Raw genomic sequence first — 14606 nt, 5'->3', positions numbered from 1 at the left:
AACATCAACACCATCATCAGTTAACATTTATTTACAGAACTTGGCATTTTATCAATTCAAATAGAGAAAATGATAGAAGGCATTTAATACACTGAAAAAACCCAACACACAAGACTTGTTTTTCACATGTGACGCAAGAAAAAACACCTGGTGGACCTGGTTCATGTGGTTTAAACAGTTCCCCAAAATCACTCACACATACACAAATCCTATTGAACCCACTGTTTGTGATTTCAGTGAACTGAACCTTTCAGAAGTGCAAGTAAAGCAGACATACAACATATATATATACACACACACAATAGAGAACATACTGTGTTCATCCATAATCATGGTATGATTAGAGTTTCACACAGCCATCTGCATCTTGATGGTGGGATGTGGGTTGTAGTCACAGATCTCGAAGTCCTCGGCGCGGAAATCATCGATGCTCTCCACCTTTCTCAGGATCTTCAGTTTGGGGAAGGGTCGGATGTCCCTCTGAAGCTGCACGTTAACACAGACGAGATTGTGTAAGTTTCAAATCAAACAGAACGGAGAATAATAATTTTTAAAAAAAAAATTTAAAAAAAAAAAAACTCTCTTTAACTAACCCACCTGCACTTTGAGAGGTTCGATATGGTTGACGTAGATGTGCGCGTCGCCCATAGTGTGAACGAAGTCGCCGGGCTGACGAGGAGGAACGAAAGAAACAAACACGGGTGAGGTGATGGAGGACACCTGGTGCACACAGCAGAAATTCAGTTTGCCTACAGAAGTGTGCAATACCTCGAGTCCTGTAATGTGTGCGATCATGTAGGTAAGCAGCGCGTAGCTGGCGATGTTGAACGGCACCCCGAGGCCCATGTCACCGGAGCGCTGGTAGAGCTGACAGGACAGCTCGCCGTCACACACGTAGAACTGACAGAGGGCGTGGCAGGGCGGCAGCGCCATGAGGGGCATGTCTGCACCAACACAAGACAACGCGGACGTTTCGGTTTTACGATCCTTCATTAACCGAGACTTGAAAGATGTTGAACTTCACTTCCCGTCTCACCTTTGGGGTTCCAAGCACACATGATGATCCGCCGGTCCTCGGGATTTTTCTTGATGGTGTCAATGACTTTTTGGAGCTGGTCAACGCCTTGTCCCGAGTAATCTGTCGAAAACAGCATTTTAAGGTGCACAGGCGCAGTAATCGGGTGTTTATAGCTGCTGCAGATGCAGTTTGCAAAGTAAGAATTAAGCAATGACGCTGTGCTGCATGCAAAAACTTAAAACGAGTGGAAACCTTTGTAAAAAAAAAAAATACAAACATACTGACAGTCTCTACAAACATGAAACGTTCAACAGGCATACAAGTAAATCCATATTTCAAGTCCAAGGGCTTAAAAAGGGGATTTTTGAAAAGCATAACCAAAAAAAGAACACGCACGGCTCGAGTTAAGATCATTTTTGAGTGAATTGACCCTTTAAATATAAATTGAGACCGATGGAAAATGTTATTACAGATGGGATTCTTTACTGATCAAGATGGAGATTAAAGGAAAATACAGTTTCTTATTTACGCCGGCAAAAATAAAGAAACTAGTTGAATGAAGACACTTCCATTTAAAATGATTTAAAATTTTGTTCCAAGTTTGACTGAAAACAAGAAGCACACAGGACTGTCTGAGGGGCAAACATTCAACTTTCCGGTGTCTCACCGTACCTGCACGCATGTTTGTGTACTCCGCACCGAAGTGCCTCCACTGGAAACCATAGACGGGTCCCAGGTCGCCCTCCTCTCGCTCCGTGAAGCCCAGGTTGTCCAGGAAGCTCCGGGATCCGTTGGCTTCCCAAATCTTCACGCCTTTCTCCGACAGCTCTTTGGCATTGGTTGATCCCTGTGAAGAACATCAGAGCCTGATTCATTCGTGTGTGCGTGTGTGTGTGTGTGTGTCAATGTGTGCTGCCTCAAAATGTTGAGCCTCACCCTGATGAACCACAGCAGTTCTTCCAGGATCCCCCTCCAGAAAACTCTCTTGGTCGTCAACAAAGGAAACTGATCTGCGATTAAACATTTGACAGATTTTCACAGGTGGCAGCAATATTGATATTTGAATTAATCACAACTATCTGCTGACGCACAGACACAGACACACTCTCTCACACACACATATACAAATATACACACACACACACACACACATATATATATAAAAGTGTAAAAATCCTTTTTACAGGAATCCCTTAAATTTGGTTAATTATTGGCATTCATGTACATATATTTGTTCATATTTATAACCCTGCTGGATGCTAATGCTGATTTATCAGTGACAAAAATAACATAATCACATGTATCAGGCAGGTACTGTTACTCAACATATACTCAGCTACAGCACAATACTTTTACTTGAAATTACTATTTTTATTTCATACTACCTAGTTTTACAATGTTTAATTAACAGCTGACTTTTTTTTTTTTTTTTTTTTAAATAAATAACATTAGTGTTCAATATTGATTCACAAGGTCCATTCTGCATTACACTTCCCCTCCTAAAACCTATGATTGACTTATTAAAGCGTACCTCTCAGGCTGTATCTGGCCTGAGCACCGAACACGGAGATGACTCCGGTCCCGGTTCGGTCTCCCTTCCCGCGGCCGTGCTGCATGATGTACTCGATCTGATCCAGATACCCGCGTTCATCGCAGAAAATACCGAATTTCTTCTCCGTCGCCGGCGTCTTTTCCTTCTTCTTGCCGCCGCCCTCTCCCACGTATATTTCTGAAGTGGCGGGCATGTTTGCAGGACAAAAGTTTTGGATGTTTTCAGCGGGTAAATCAGCCGCGGAAGAATAAACGGACTCGCTCACTCTTTCCCGGGTAACTTTGAATCGTAAACACTCCCGTTAAGAGTGAGTCAATAACAACAGCAGGGCGAAGACTACTTCCACGTTGACAGAAATCTCGCGATAGCAGTTAAAAAAGGCGCGCATGCTTTTTTTTTTTCTTTTTTTTAAACTTTATACAAAAACTTGACTAAGCTTCACAAAATATTGATTTCTTTGTTTATAGTTTTTTTTGTGTGTGTTCAATGACTATTGAACGTGAATCTGAATAAATAGAATAATCGCAATAAAATAAATAAATAAAAAAAACAAGAATTAATCCAAATGTCAAAAACGGCACTACTTTAGTATACATGTGAAAAGAATTAGGTATTTTAAATAATGTTTTTATCGCATTAATCTCCAAATATTTTGGAGAGATATTTAGTATATTCAGCATCACATTATGTAATATGAATAACTTGCTAAAATGTATAGCAGTTGAATTATTAGCAATGAATAAAATTAATAATAATATCAAATATATGTAGAATAAACAAGAAAAGGTCAGCAAACCCAACACTTTATTTCTGTGCTGGAAACACCATTTCATTTGCTTGTACCTAGGAGGTGATTGACAAATAATATGACAAATAAATATTTTGCCAGAATAATTTTTTTTTTTTTTTTTTTAAATGTTTAATGAGTTTTAAAAATATATTACTGCATTAGATCATTTCATTTTGAACAACAAAAAACAGATTGTTTGAAAAATTGAAAGTATCTGTAACTAAAAAGGGAGTTTTATTGATTTAAATTTGCAAATATTAAATTATATTTCACCTTTCTCAGGATGACATGTAATAAAAACAACAGAAAGCTGAAGAGTGGATTGAGCAGTGTACACAGTTTTATTGCAGAAACATTGAAAAATCTAAGAACAAGAAGAACAGCAGTGCATGTGCAGGTTTAAAGGTCTACGCGATACATTTTCAAGTTTTACCAAGAGCAGCGTTATTGTTCAAGAGAACTGGACTGGAGTGAAGTTTGTATTCAGCATCTGAAGAAACTGTTTGGATGCTGGGATGTCCACAGTTACACCATTCCTGTGTAGGAGAGAACCATGAAACAGTTTTTAGATTTCAATTTTAAGTGACATATAGAAGGTGTGGAGGAGGTTGTTTATATTCACAAGCAAATTATACACTAACGAAAATGCTAATGCATTTCATAGGGATCTTTTGAATGTTTCAATGCAAAGTCAATGAGAAGAAGAAGAAATATATGGCTGTTTCTTAGCTACAGTCTTTAAATGAAATGCAATTATGGTGTAAAGTGGTTTAAATGATCACGTTTAATTTTGCTCCACTTCCATTTGGAGCTCTGCCTGGTGACACTGTGAGCCAACTAATACACTAAAGCACCAGAGTAGTAGGATCAATACCTCTTATCTGCTGTTTATGGAGTGTCAGAGCCTCCTGAGCGACATACTGCATGAAAGCAGGGTCATCCACCTCCAGATCTGCTGGGACCAATACGGTTATTGGGGCGGAGTCCAGTACGGAGACAACCACACTGCTGCCTGGTTTAGGTTTGATGTTCTTCATCTGTTGCTGCAGATTCACCTGAAAAAAATTAGATGAAGTCAACATTTTAGGGACGATGGCACTAAAAATAAAAATAAAATTTAAAAATTTAAAAAAATACCTATGGAACAACATCTGTGTTACTTATTTACCAACATGAGATCCTAAGAAGGTGAATTTCTGGTTGAAAAGAAGATTCACGCCAGCTAAAATTAATCGAATGCATTTCATATCATGGACAAAGTAAATAAACAGCACAGGGTTCAGACTTTAGACTTTATTAATCCCACAGTGGGAAAATTTTATTTGGCTTTTTAGTTTCACATTAAACTTTGTTTGTTCATTATCGGGATGAAAACATCTACATCATATAACAAAATTCAAATAACAGGATTATTTTGAATGCTTTTTTTTTTTTTTTTTTTTTGCAAAGAAATTCAAACGTAAGATCAACACGGCTCTTTATAAGCCAAAGAGAAGAAGTAAAATAAACTTTTCACTTTGAAACGCTGATATCAGCCGCTCATATTAAACACTGTGGATAAAGTGACAAATCCGACATCGATGTAAACCTACCGTGACCACGCTGAAGATGTCGTGCGGTCCCACTGTGCTGCTGGACAGCCGGCCGACCCAGTCGTACTTTTCATCCATGTTGCCGAGCCACCGCCGAGTGTCGGCTGTGTGTCTCTGGACCAGCTGCAGCCGGTCGTTGTACTGCTGGCGGGAGGCGTTCAGCAGCATCTGCATCTCCTCCATCTCAGAGTGGAGCTGCTGCACATGGGGACACTCTGGAATAAAACAGAGGTGGGCGTAAATCCAGATGTTAAAGGTTAACGGTAGACCTTCATCTTCTGAACCTCTCCTGGAGTGAAAGTCAACACCTGAAAGTGACCTTATTGTTTACGGACAGACTTGTAGAGCTAAGATGTTATAGTAATATTGTCATATTCAGTCAACAGAAGATCAATCAACAACAATTCTGATGATGAAATAATCGTTCCAATCAATCAAAGATGCCAAACGTTTACTGATTCCAGCTTCTTAAATGTGTGGATTTGCTGCTTTTAGGTGTCTTAAATCATTACAAATTGAGTATTGTTGGATTTCAGACCATTTGTCAGACAAAACAAGCAAACTGGCGAAGTCAAATTTAAACTCTGGGAATTTTTTGCTATTTTTTTTTTTTTTACACTCTTATTTACTAAATAGTTAATTGATATGTCTAAATTAGTAAATCATGGAAGAAAATGAACATACGAATAAGTACATGCTGGAGAATGGTTTGCCCGTGATGCTTTTTATATATTCCCAGGTGAACATAACAGTACTTCAAAGTGGAGAAGGGTACACTGCAGTTTCTCAATCATAGTTTTTAATTGTGTCTGCAGGTAAAAAGCTTATAATTCAGATATTTAAGGTCCCTGTGTGAACCGAGCAGAGAAAACAAATCTGGAGCCATAAGTGAAGAACACATTTATGCACCAGTGATTTACCTTTCAACAGATAATCCTTGCACGTCTCACACAAGTCTTGCAGCTGCCAGCACTCGGACGCTTGTCTGCGGAGTCGTCTGCACAGATATCCGCTCGGAGACGTTCCCCAAACAGAAAGCGATCCTGCATCTGTGCACAACATGAAAAAATGTTACCCGGGAGCACGCAAAGTGAACAAACACACTTCTACTACAGCGTAGCTCAGTGCATCGCGTACCTCGGCTCGATTGTTGAAAGTACTCTTCAGCTTCGTCGATCTCTTCCAACACGTCCGCCACCGTGGAGCTGAGTTCCTCCAGCACGTTCCTCCCAAAGTCGTACACCGAACCGAGGATGCGATCCAGACCCGCGGTCCTGAAGAAGCTGGCGCCTGAGCGGCCCGGCGGAAACCGAGGTTGGAGCTCCGTGGCGAAGGCCGCTAGAAAGGAGGGACCGAACACCTGTTGCATCTTCTTGACCACGATGATGCTCCGGTTGTACATGAGGCTGCTGCTCGACAGCAGCTGGCTGAACGATGCTTCGGCCTGCAGCATCTCCAGACTTCCCTCCTCCTCGGCCGAAGCGGTTCCACCTGAATCCTCCTCGTCCTGATCAGAAACACCCTCCGGTGCTTCCAACTGGGTGGCCATTTTCCTGAAAAACTCCTCCACCTAAAACACAGCGAGACTCATAAAAAAAAATATGCATGTACATTTTTTTTTTTATTATTTTTTGTTGTTGTTGTTGTTTGTTTTTGTGGGTTTGTGATTAAGTCAAACCTTGAACGAGAAAGCGGCGTAGCCACGGCGGCACGTAGACGCGTAGAAGGCCTTGCAAGAATCTTCCAAACACGGTCGACACTCCCCGAAGAAAGATCTGGTTGAATTTTGACACAGCTGCTCGGCTTCCATGAGTTTCTGCTCCGTTTCCTTCGCCAGCTGCGTCGCCCCCTGAAGGAACCCCGAGACGAGAGAAAGTCGGTGCCTCTTAATAAAGCCAGAGAGGATACGCCGAGGTTCGAGGCCCTGGCGCGCAGCCCTGCTTTTTTTTTTTTTTTTTTTTTTTTTTTATCCCGAAATGACTAAGAAAATCTATTAATCTGCAGACAGTTCATTTATCCCGACTGCCGTAAAACAACACTCCAACCCACTTAACCAGCTGTGCTCCCACATTCATTATTCACTGTCTTGCTTCGTGTTTTTTTTTGTTTTTTTTCCCCCTCTGTGCGTCTGTGACTTTATGAGGCAGAAAAATGAGTGGCGGGTTTCTGAATAATGCACGAAGACGGGTTTCTTACATGTGTAACGATCACTGCAAATATCCTGCGTGTGCAGAAAGTGGAGCCTCAGCGTAGTGTCAAGACAAACATAACGTACCTTCCTCTTGTCATTGCTGTTTCTCAGGGCGTCCATCAGGTACCTGTGCCTCTCCTCTTTCGTCTCCATCATCTCCTTCACCTGCTTCACTGCCAGCAAGCTCCGCTTTATTTCCTCGTCCACGTGCTGCTCTCCAGCTGCCGACAGCTCTGCACCAATGAAACACACTTTCATTTAAGTTCTCCAGCAGTCGTGGCGGATGTTTTGCTTTCTGTCAGCGGAGGCCTTACTTCTCAGCGCGTCGTCGCTCAGCGCAGGAGAGTCGGCGGCGCAGAGCGCGACTTCAGTGATGCAGAGGATTTGAAGAAGAAGCCTCCTCATCCTGACTTTGAGCTCTGGACAAAAGAAAAGTGCAGAATTTCTTATTTCTGTGGCACAACGTGCAAAAATAAATTCTCTTTTACAACAGAAATGAACCGAAACTTGCCAGAAGGTGGCGCCATTTTTCAAGCAGTTTCATTTCGAGAACATTTTGTACACAGTAAACAAAACGGTGAATTCATTAGCATGCATTATCACATTAGAGTCGAGCCAAAAAACATAATGAACTAAATAAATTTTTATGTAATGCAGCTGTTAATTAAGCTTTATGGGATCGAAGTACGGGGTCATATCACATACTGATGATAAGTTTGATAATACATAAATTAAGAAAATTGCAAATGCACAAATTACCACTTCAATCTTAAAGTAAAATAAATTAGACTCTTGTTGTAACAACTATTACCCGACACAGTATCCTGCATCTCTGTGTGTAAGAATTAAACAACAAGAGAAAATAGAATAACAATATGAATCAAAGTCAGAACAACCGGACACTGAAGGCGCTGCTGTTCAGAGTGCTCCACGATAAATAAAATGTGTTGCATTTTAGTGTCTAACTTGAACCAGATACGCAGAACATTACGTCTTTTCCTATCTTTAAACTCCAGCTCTCTAGAGAGTATCTGCTGGATTTGATGCTCACAGTGAAACTATATCTCGTCCAAGCCTGCTGTTACACACTGCAAAACAGAAAGTAGAAGAGGCTTTTACCTTGAGAGCTACGAAAACATCCAACTCCAGAACAACAGCCGCAGGTTGTGCTGTTGGAGGGGTGACAGTGAGGGAATCTTCTGCCTCAAAGGTCGGTTCTATTTTTACGGATCTACTCAGCAGCACAGATCCTATTAGTGTGTTTGCATTATTGGTTATTAAGCCTTACGCACACTGCATATGCTGATCACCTAAGCACGTGCTGTAATGCACAGCAAACATAATGTGCTCGATTGTTTGCAGGTCTTTCTCTGTAATTTAATTGTCTCTCACAGAGTCCAGAAGCCTCCTCAGGTAAAACTTTATGCTCGGATCACCATCAGTCTGACAGTAAGCCTGGGCCTCCCGCAGGGACCTGGCACACACATTGGCATGGTCTCAAGCATGGACTAAGCTCTGCAGTGCAGGTCACAACAGGAGCACATGAGCCTGCTGTGCAAAAAAAAAAGAATTCAGACTGTAAACAAGTTCAGCTTTAACTAAAAATCATGCACACTGTATGCAGTTTTTCCTATTTTCATTGTATTGTTGTGGGGGTTTTTTTTACCGTTCCAGGCTGCCAATGGTTTCCATTAATTTCCTTATGGTATAATAAATTCAGTGGCAGACAAAGTAATTTATTACAGAAAACACGTGTCAGTAAGTTTTTGTTACATTATGTGTGATGCAGTCTAACTTGTAATGTCTGCATTGCATGGGCTGGAAAAATATACTTTCAGCATAATTCCTGAAGCCCACCCGCATGTTTCCTGTGAAGTAGTTACCTTTGGGGTAAATTGTATTGATTTATAGTAAATGGGCTAAAAAAAAAAGGCAAGAGTGCATATCTTCTTTGGAGCGCTTACATTTTCTTGTAAAGTCGAGAGCCTCTTCAGATGTAGGGTTTGGGTTGCCGAATAAAGCCTGAAGATGTACGAGCTATGAAAAGTATGTGTTAATTTCGCAGACGGGTGAAAAAAAAGTAAAGTGTCTTCGTAAAACTGTGGGTCATCTTGAACCTCCAGAAGAACTACAGCGCACATTCCTCCATTTGAGTTTTATTAATAGTGGTGAACGCTGTTTAACAGGCTGCACCAAAAATCTCCCATTCCATTAAGTTAGAGATCAAATGACTGTGAAGGCCTACAATTCACATCAGCTTTGTATATATTAAACCATTCAGAGTCAATTTTCCTCATGACATCTGCATTTGTTATGATCTTCCAATTCGAGGTTTCCTTTAGTTTGCCATTCTTTTTTTTATGAAGGGCGAAGTGAGATTGTTGAAAGTTGATGCAAAGTTGACCATCAAAGTCAGAGTTTCAACAATGCCTTCAAGTACAAACATTGTCCCGTTAATGAATTAACCCCATGAATCTTAATATAAAATACTTATTATAACTCCTTTGTGAAAAAGAAATGATGCTTAAACAACGGATCACATGACTACTACTCCTGACTTGTTTTACCCTCAACGCTCTCGCTGACAGAGTCTAAAAGGAGAGTCAATATTGGATTTCATAAAATAAACTGAAAAATGTATTAGTTGACTGGAAGCATGACTGTGAATGTTATTTGTAGCTCTGTACCAGCTGGATGTGTAAACAGGCAACGGTTTCACATTCATCAAATTAGGTTTATAACATATTTATGATAATATTCTAGTCGAGTGAATGAAGCTTTTCTGCTGCTCACAAGCGATCAAAAAAAATCGGCTGCCGAAGGATTAAATAAAACCACTGTTGAAAAAGTCATATAAAGTACATGAAAGGTTTGATCACAAGCCAGGTAGCACCGTAACCCCCCTGACATGTTTGATTAAAGGCCTCCAGGGAAATTCATGATAGATGTAAGAAATTTGGGGAAATTAAACATCAAAAGTCATTTCAGACTTTCCAGCAAGTATTTGGCTACAATCACTGAAAAAAAAAACCACAACTTTATATTAAATCAGTGGTGTACTTCTTTCTTTCTGGCTCCTATCACCAGCGACTCTCCTGTGGCAAACTGAATGAGTTGAGTTTCCATTGTTCTTATCATGATATCTAAACATGGCAGCAGTGTGGTAAATGCAGGATTCCTGTGTGCTTTCTAAGCCTTCTGTTAATCTGAGCCCACTGCTGAAAGCCTTGACCCAGCAAATGAGGTCCCAACCCCCGGAATGAGGACCAGCAGGAGCCTGGCTGCAAGATACCTGACCCCTCAGCTGCTTTTTATCAGCTCGCCACGATCTCTATCTGAGCCCTAATACCAGCCTGCTGCTCCAATTATAGCCGACAGTAAAATAACAGTTTTGAAGCCTTTAGGAAAACAAGTAATTAGTCGCTTTATCATCTCAGGCTGCTCTGGAATCTAGTATGTGGCACACTGGGTCAAACTCGAGCTATTAGCGCTGAGCCAGCTCGAAGGCCGTGTTATCCACAGAGAGAAGAAAAGCAGATCTGGGTTTGACGTCTGCGTTGCTTTCTTATAAAGCTCAGAGGATTTCAGAGCTCAGGCTGTCGGCGTTATCCCTATCTTTCCCTGTAAATCAAATGGTTTGAACCGAGCGAGCGTGAAAAGATTAGCATCAAGGCGACACCGGGTCACCCGGTGACAAACCTGGACTGTGAAGACACAAGAGTGGGTAGGCCTGATGTCTTTTGATGTTCCTCGTTAGTTTGGGAGGATGCAGCTGGTTCGGTGCCTTTGATTAGCGATCTGCATCTGCAGGCTGGAGAGATTGCGGACACAGGAAACGCTGGAATTATCACAGCACCTGGAAGACTGAAAGGAGGGAAATGACCGCTGGTGAACTTTACAGTGTGATTTTGATGAACTGTGGCTGCTGTGTGGACAAAAATAAATGACTGTTAGGGTAAAAGTGAACAAATCGAAAGATCTGTGTCATCATACTGTCTTGACGCGGAGAATATGGCAATACAAATGCAGATATCCGTCTTGTCAAGTCACTTTTGTAAATAACTAAGTTGAAATAAGATGTTTATACAAGACCAGGTTGAAGTAATTGACTGTAAGCCAACTCCTCTTCATTTTATGGAAATAATCGAGAAATACTTGTCGTTTATTTAAAAAAAAAAAGTGAGATAGGTCAGTTGATAAATATACCCCCAAACCTCCATGATAAATATATTACTAGTACCACAAGAGGGGCCAAAGGAGAATCAGATAATGAAAGTGATCTTTAATGCTTGAAAGATATCAGATGTAAATATGTAAAAACAGGAACTGCACAGAAATATCGCCGTCTCAGTGCTCTCCCCCCCCTCCACCTTCCCAAACCTTTGAAATGATCTGTAATGGGTACCAGATTTTCACCCGGGGACGCGATTGCCATCAACCCCCCGTAACTTAATCTCATCTCCGGCTGGATTACTGCAGCGCCGCACGACGTCCCGGGGTCTGCAGCAGTGTTGAAAGCAGTCCGAGGAGACGCAGCAGGAGAGGACGGGACAGTCACTGAACCTCTGCAAAAACGGTGCAGCACAGATGTGGATAAAGGTAACCAGTCACTGTGTGAAGTTAGCACAGAAAACCAGGGAACAATTCGGAGCAATACCGGAAATGCCCAAAGTTAGCTGTCAAAATAAAAGTGTGCTAAAATTAGCATTTGTAGGTAAGTCTTTCAATCAAGTCACTTTTATAAACTGTAACGACAACTTTTTTTTTTTTTCTTTTTTTTTTAAGTTTAAGAAATCATATGCTTTATAGATTAGTTAAAAGCAACTTGTAATGTGTAAAATCCCTTTTGCTGAATAGTGTTCAGCAACGTGTTTGGCAATGCGGTTTATCATATCGCTAAATGTGTAGTTGTAAATGATGGTAAGATATCAATAAATGTCTAACAAGTCATAAATAAAGAGATTTTGGCTCAGCTGGCTTACAGCTCTTTCTTTTATTTATTTTTTTTTTTTTAAAGTAAATCCAATCAGTCAAAGACAAAAGCAACCCACCAAAAGTTGTTCTAATGGCTTGTAAGTGGAAAAAAAAATAAGTGCCCGAACTGCCTTTATTCATTGTGTTGCTGTGTGTATTATTAGTATATCAGCAAAACCTAATGTGGAAAGTTTATTATATTCTGTATTACTGCAATAACTAAAGAAACCAGGAGACATTACTGGTGTTGACTACATTAACTTATTCGCTCAAGGGGACAACTAATCATACCATTTCATAACAATTGAGATGTTCACTTGCTTATGTTGTTGACTGAAGTAGAGGTAGCTGCACGTGTTTTTGCTGGTGCTGACGTCACATTATCAGGCCCTTCATGCCAGCAGAAAAGCTCACGTTAGCTTTCTGCTTCCGGCCTGCATTTGGGTTTGAGTCTCAAAGCTCGTCTGACTCTTTTTCTTGTTCTCTTGGCGCCGACATTATTGTAAAACGTTAACGTCAAATGATTTAGAGTAGCCGAGACACAAAAAGAAACAGAAACAAGCAGGCCCGTAAGAACTGAAACAGGCGGGCGTCGCGCAGTGCCCTCTGGGTAATGAAGTTTATTTAGCACCAGTATGACTCTTCCCAAAGCGCTCCGTAGAAAAGAGTACCAGCACGTGCAAACGGTGCACCAAAGAGTAAAATGGTGCCAAAGAAAGTAGAAAGTATTGTATTTGTATGCGAGCAATGAACCTTGATAGCAGCCAGTTGGCTTAGTTTAGCATAACAATGGAAACAGGAGGAAGTAGGCTCAGTCTAATAACACCTCTAGCACTTACTAATTAACATGGTAGGTGTTTTGTATTAATATGCATAAAAGCTGAAGTGTAATAATAATAGTCTTCACTTGTTGCTTAGAAACCTCAGAATAAAGAAGACCACAGGAGGTCATTGTCCAGCACATTCTTAAAAAAAAAAAAAAATATATATATATATATATATATATATATGTTAAATGGTGAGATTGAGTGGTGCTGCTGAGTTGATTGTATTACTTTTGACAGAGCCAGGCTAAAGCCAGCTGTGTTGCTTCCAGCCACGATACTAAGGTAAGAGTTTTTTTGTTGAGCTGCGTGCAGATATGTCTTTTAAATTTCAAGAGAAATGCTGAAGGACTGAAGGGCTTCTTGTTGAAATACTCTGGTAACAACACAGCAAAAAAAAAAAAAAAAAAAAAAAAAGCACGGTTGAATTCCGAAAGCAACACCGGAAGTGTAAGTTATCATTTGGTGTAACTTAACACTGGTAGTAACACTCAGCTCTGCTCTCCTCCTTCAGCGCAGCGCTGCGAGACGAGGCTCCGGGATCATCGCACATTTATACAGCTACAAAAGCTCCTCCGAGCCGCAGCGAGCTGGACAACAGCGAGGATGGGATTTTAAATTGAAAACCAGGCATGAACTCAGACTTGTAGGCGAGCTTTTTTTTTTTTTTTTTTTTTTTTTTTTTTTTTTGGGGGGATTTGTTTTGCTTCAAGAGTGTGTCGTTCTCTGTGGCACAACTTTACACCTTTGCACTGGATGCTGAGATGCGCAGAAAGTGACGGGGGTCCTCATCTCTTCTACGGTCCTCAACGAGTTATAAAATGAAAGGTACGTAGCCCACATGTACCTGAGAAAATAAGTGCACGTGTTTTTATTTAAATTTGGGATTTTTCCAGTCTTTCAAGAGTTTATTCAGTCTGTGGTCAGTGAGTCACATCTGGATGGCATTAGGGCACTGCGGTACAGAAGTTGTGAAATACTTGGGAGTTTATTCTTCCGTCAGTTTCATCCCATTGAATGACATAAAAAAACAAAACATGTTTTGCACAATTATTCTGTGCTTAACTTCTGTTGGGAACGCAAACTCACACATTAAACATGAATCGAAGAAAACGGAGGTGTGGGTGAAGTAAGTTAACTTAAGCATGGCAAAGGGAACGCTTTTGATGGTGCACCACCTGCAGAGTTTCATCCCACCACTCCAACAAGCAGCCGTTCAAAAAGAACAAACTATTAGTGGCACCGATAACCGCAATATTTCATTCATTTTGAAAGATATAAAGATGACATGACTCTCAGGAATGTGTGATCCACTTGGCATTGTGTAATCTAATCCCCTCTGACCTCCCACCAGCAAACACACACTCAGCTCATCTCTCCCTGTCTCTCCCCTTCACCCATGTTGCCCCCTCCCTCCCTCCCTCCCACACACACACACACACACACACACACACACACACACACACACACACACACACACACACACACACACACCTCCATCTGTTTACCATTACCAATGATGTTCTCTGCTCTGCTCCAGTCTTCAGTGTAGTGTAGCAGAGTGTAATTAGAGTTTACTGTCAACAACCCAGAGAAACCACAGCCTGTGGCTTTTACAGTTCTGTGGACCTCCTATCTACACACACACACACACACACACACACA

The 14606-nt window shown here is 41.0% G+C and overlaps 3 protein-coding genes across 6 annotated transcripts in view; 1 reads left to right on the top strand and 2 right to left on the bottom strand.

The window, feature by feature from the left end:
• Positions 1–13: 13 nt before the first annotated feature.
• On the bottom strand, positions 14–2906 carry tyms (thymidylate synthetase). Of its 2 annotated transcripts, XM_069159575.1 has the most exons (7): positions 2550–2906; positions 1955–2028; positions 1691–1865; positions 1037–1138; positions 769–944; positions 598–669; positions 14–486 (listed from the first exon to the last, which is right to left on the bottom strand). In XM_069159575.1, the coding sequence occupies exons 1-7, from the start codon at positions 2761–2763 to the stop codon at positions 349–351; spliced, it is 951 nt and encodes a 316-aa protein (XP_069015676.1). In that variant the 5' UTR covers positions 2764–2906; the 3' UTR covers positions 14–348. The 2 variants fall into 2 exon arrangements, with proteins under 2 accessions (XP_069015676.1, XP_069015675.1); XM_069159574.1 differs by having other exon boundaries at positions 598–944.
• A 779-nt stretch (positions 2907–3685) lies between these two features.
• LOC138204258 (clusterin-like protein 1) lies at positions 3686–8495 on the bottom strand. The gene is made up of 9 exons (XM_069159381.1): positions 8263–8495; positions 7458–7562; positions 7228–7376; positions 6631–6801; positions 6090–6522; positions 5873–6001; positions 4953–5167; positions 4235–4415; positions 3686–3896 (listed from the first exon to the last, which is right to left on the bottom strand). The coding sequence occupies exons 2-9, from the start codon at positions 7546–7548 to the stop codon at positions 3886–3888; spliced, it is 1380 nt and encodes a 459-aa protein (XP_069015482.1). The 5' UTR covers positions 7549–7562; positions 8263–8495; the 3' UTR covers positions 3686–3885.
• Positions 8496–13685: 5190 nt separating this feature from the next.
• Positions 13686–14606, top strand: part of LOC138204363 (collectin-12-like) — a 40142-nt gene continuing 39221 nt past the window's right edge. For all 3 annotated transcript variants that reach the window (XM_069159569.1, XM_069159567.1, XM_069159566.1), the window contains exon 1: positions 13686–13769. In XM_069159569.1, the coding sequence (XP_069015670.1) occupies positions 13763–13769 (7 nt within the window). In that variant the 5' untranslated portion in view covers positions 13686–13762. The remainder of the gene's footprint in view (positions 13770–14606) is intronic.

The sequence above is a fragment of the Embiotoca jacksoni genome, unplaced genomic scaffold (genome assembly GCF_022577435.1).
Source record: "Embiotoca jacksoni isolate LCO1_2020_lvr unplaced genomic scaffold, fEmbJac1.0.p SCAF_25, whole genome shotgun sequence".
Taxonomy (NCBI): domain Eukaryota; kingdom Metazoa; phylum Chordata; class Actinopteri; family Embiotocidae; genus Embiotoca; species Embiotoca jacksoni.
Note: the sequence above shows the minus strand (reverse complement) of the source record. Positions and strands in the feature narration are given on the sequence as shown.

Coding starts and splice junctions, on each gene's coding strand:
- LOC138204258 (XM_069159381.1), bottom strand. CDS start 7,548: ATGAGGAGGCTTCTTCTTCAAATCCTCTGCATCACTGAAGTCGCGCTC. Junction 6,002..6,089: donor CTTTCAACAATCGAGCCGAG/GTACGCGATGCA, acceptor TGTTGTGCACAG/ATGCAGGATCGCTTTCTGTT. Junction 5,168..5,872: donor CAAGGATTATCTGTTGAAAG/GTAAATCACTGG, acceptor GTTTTATTCCAG/AGTGTCCCCATGTGCAGCAG.
- tyms (XM_069159574.1), bottom strand. CDS start 2,763: ATGCCCGCCACTTCAGAAATATACGTGGGAGAGGGCGGCGGCAAGAAG. Junction 1,139..1,690: donor GTACACAAACATGCGTGCAG/GTACGGTGAGAC, acceptor TGTTTTCGACAG/ATTACTCGGGACAAGGCGTT. Junction 945..1,036: donor GTGTGCTTGGAACCCCAAAG/GTGAGACGGGAA, acceptor GTGTTGGTGCAG/ACATGCCCCTCATGGCGCTG.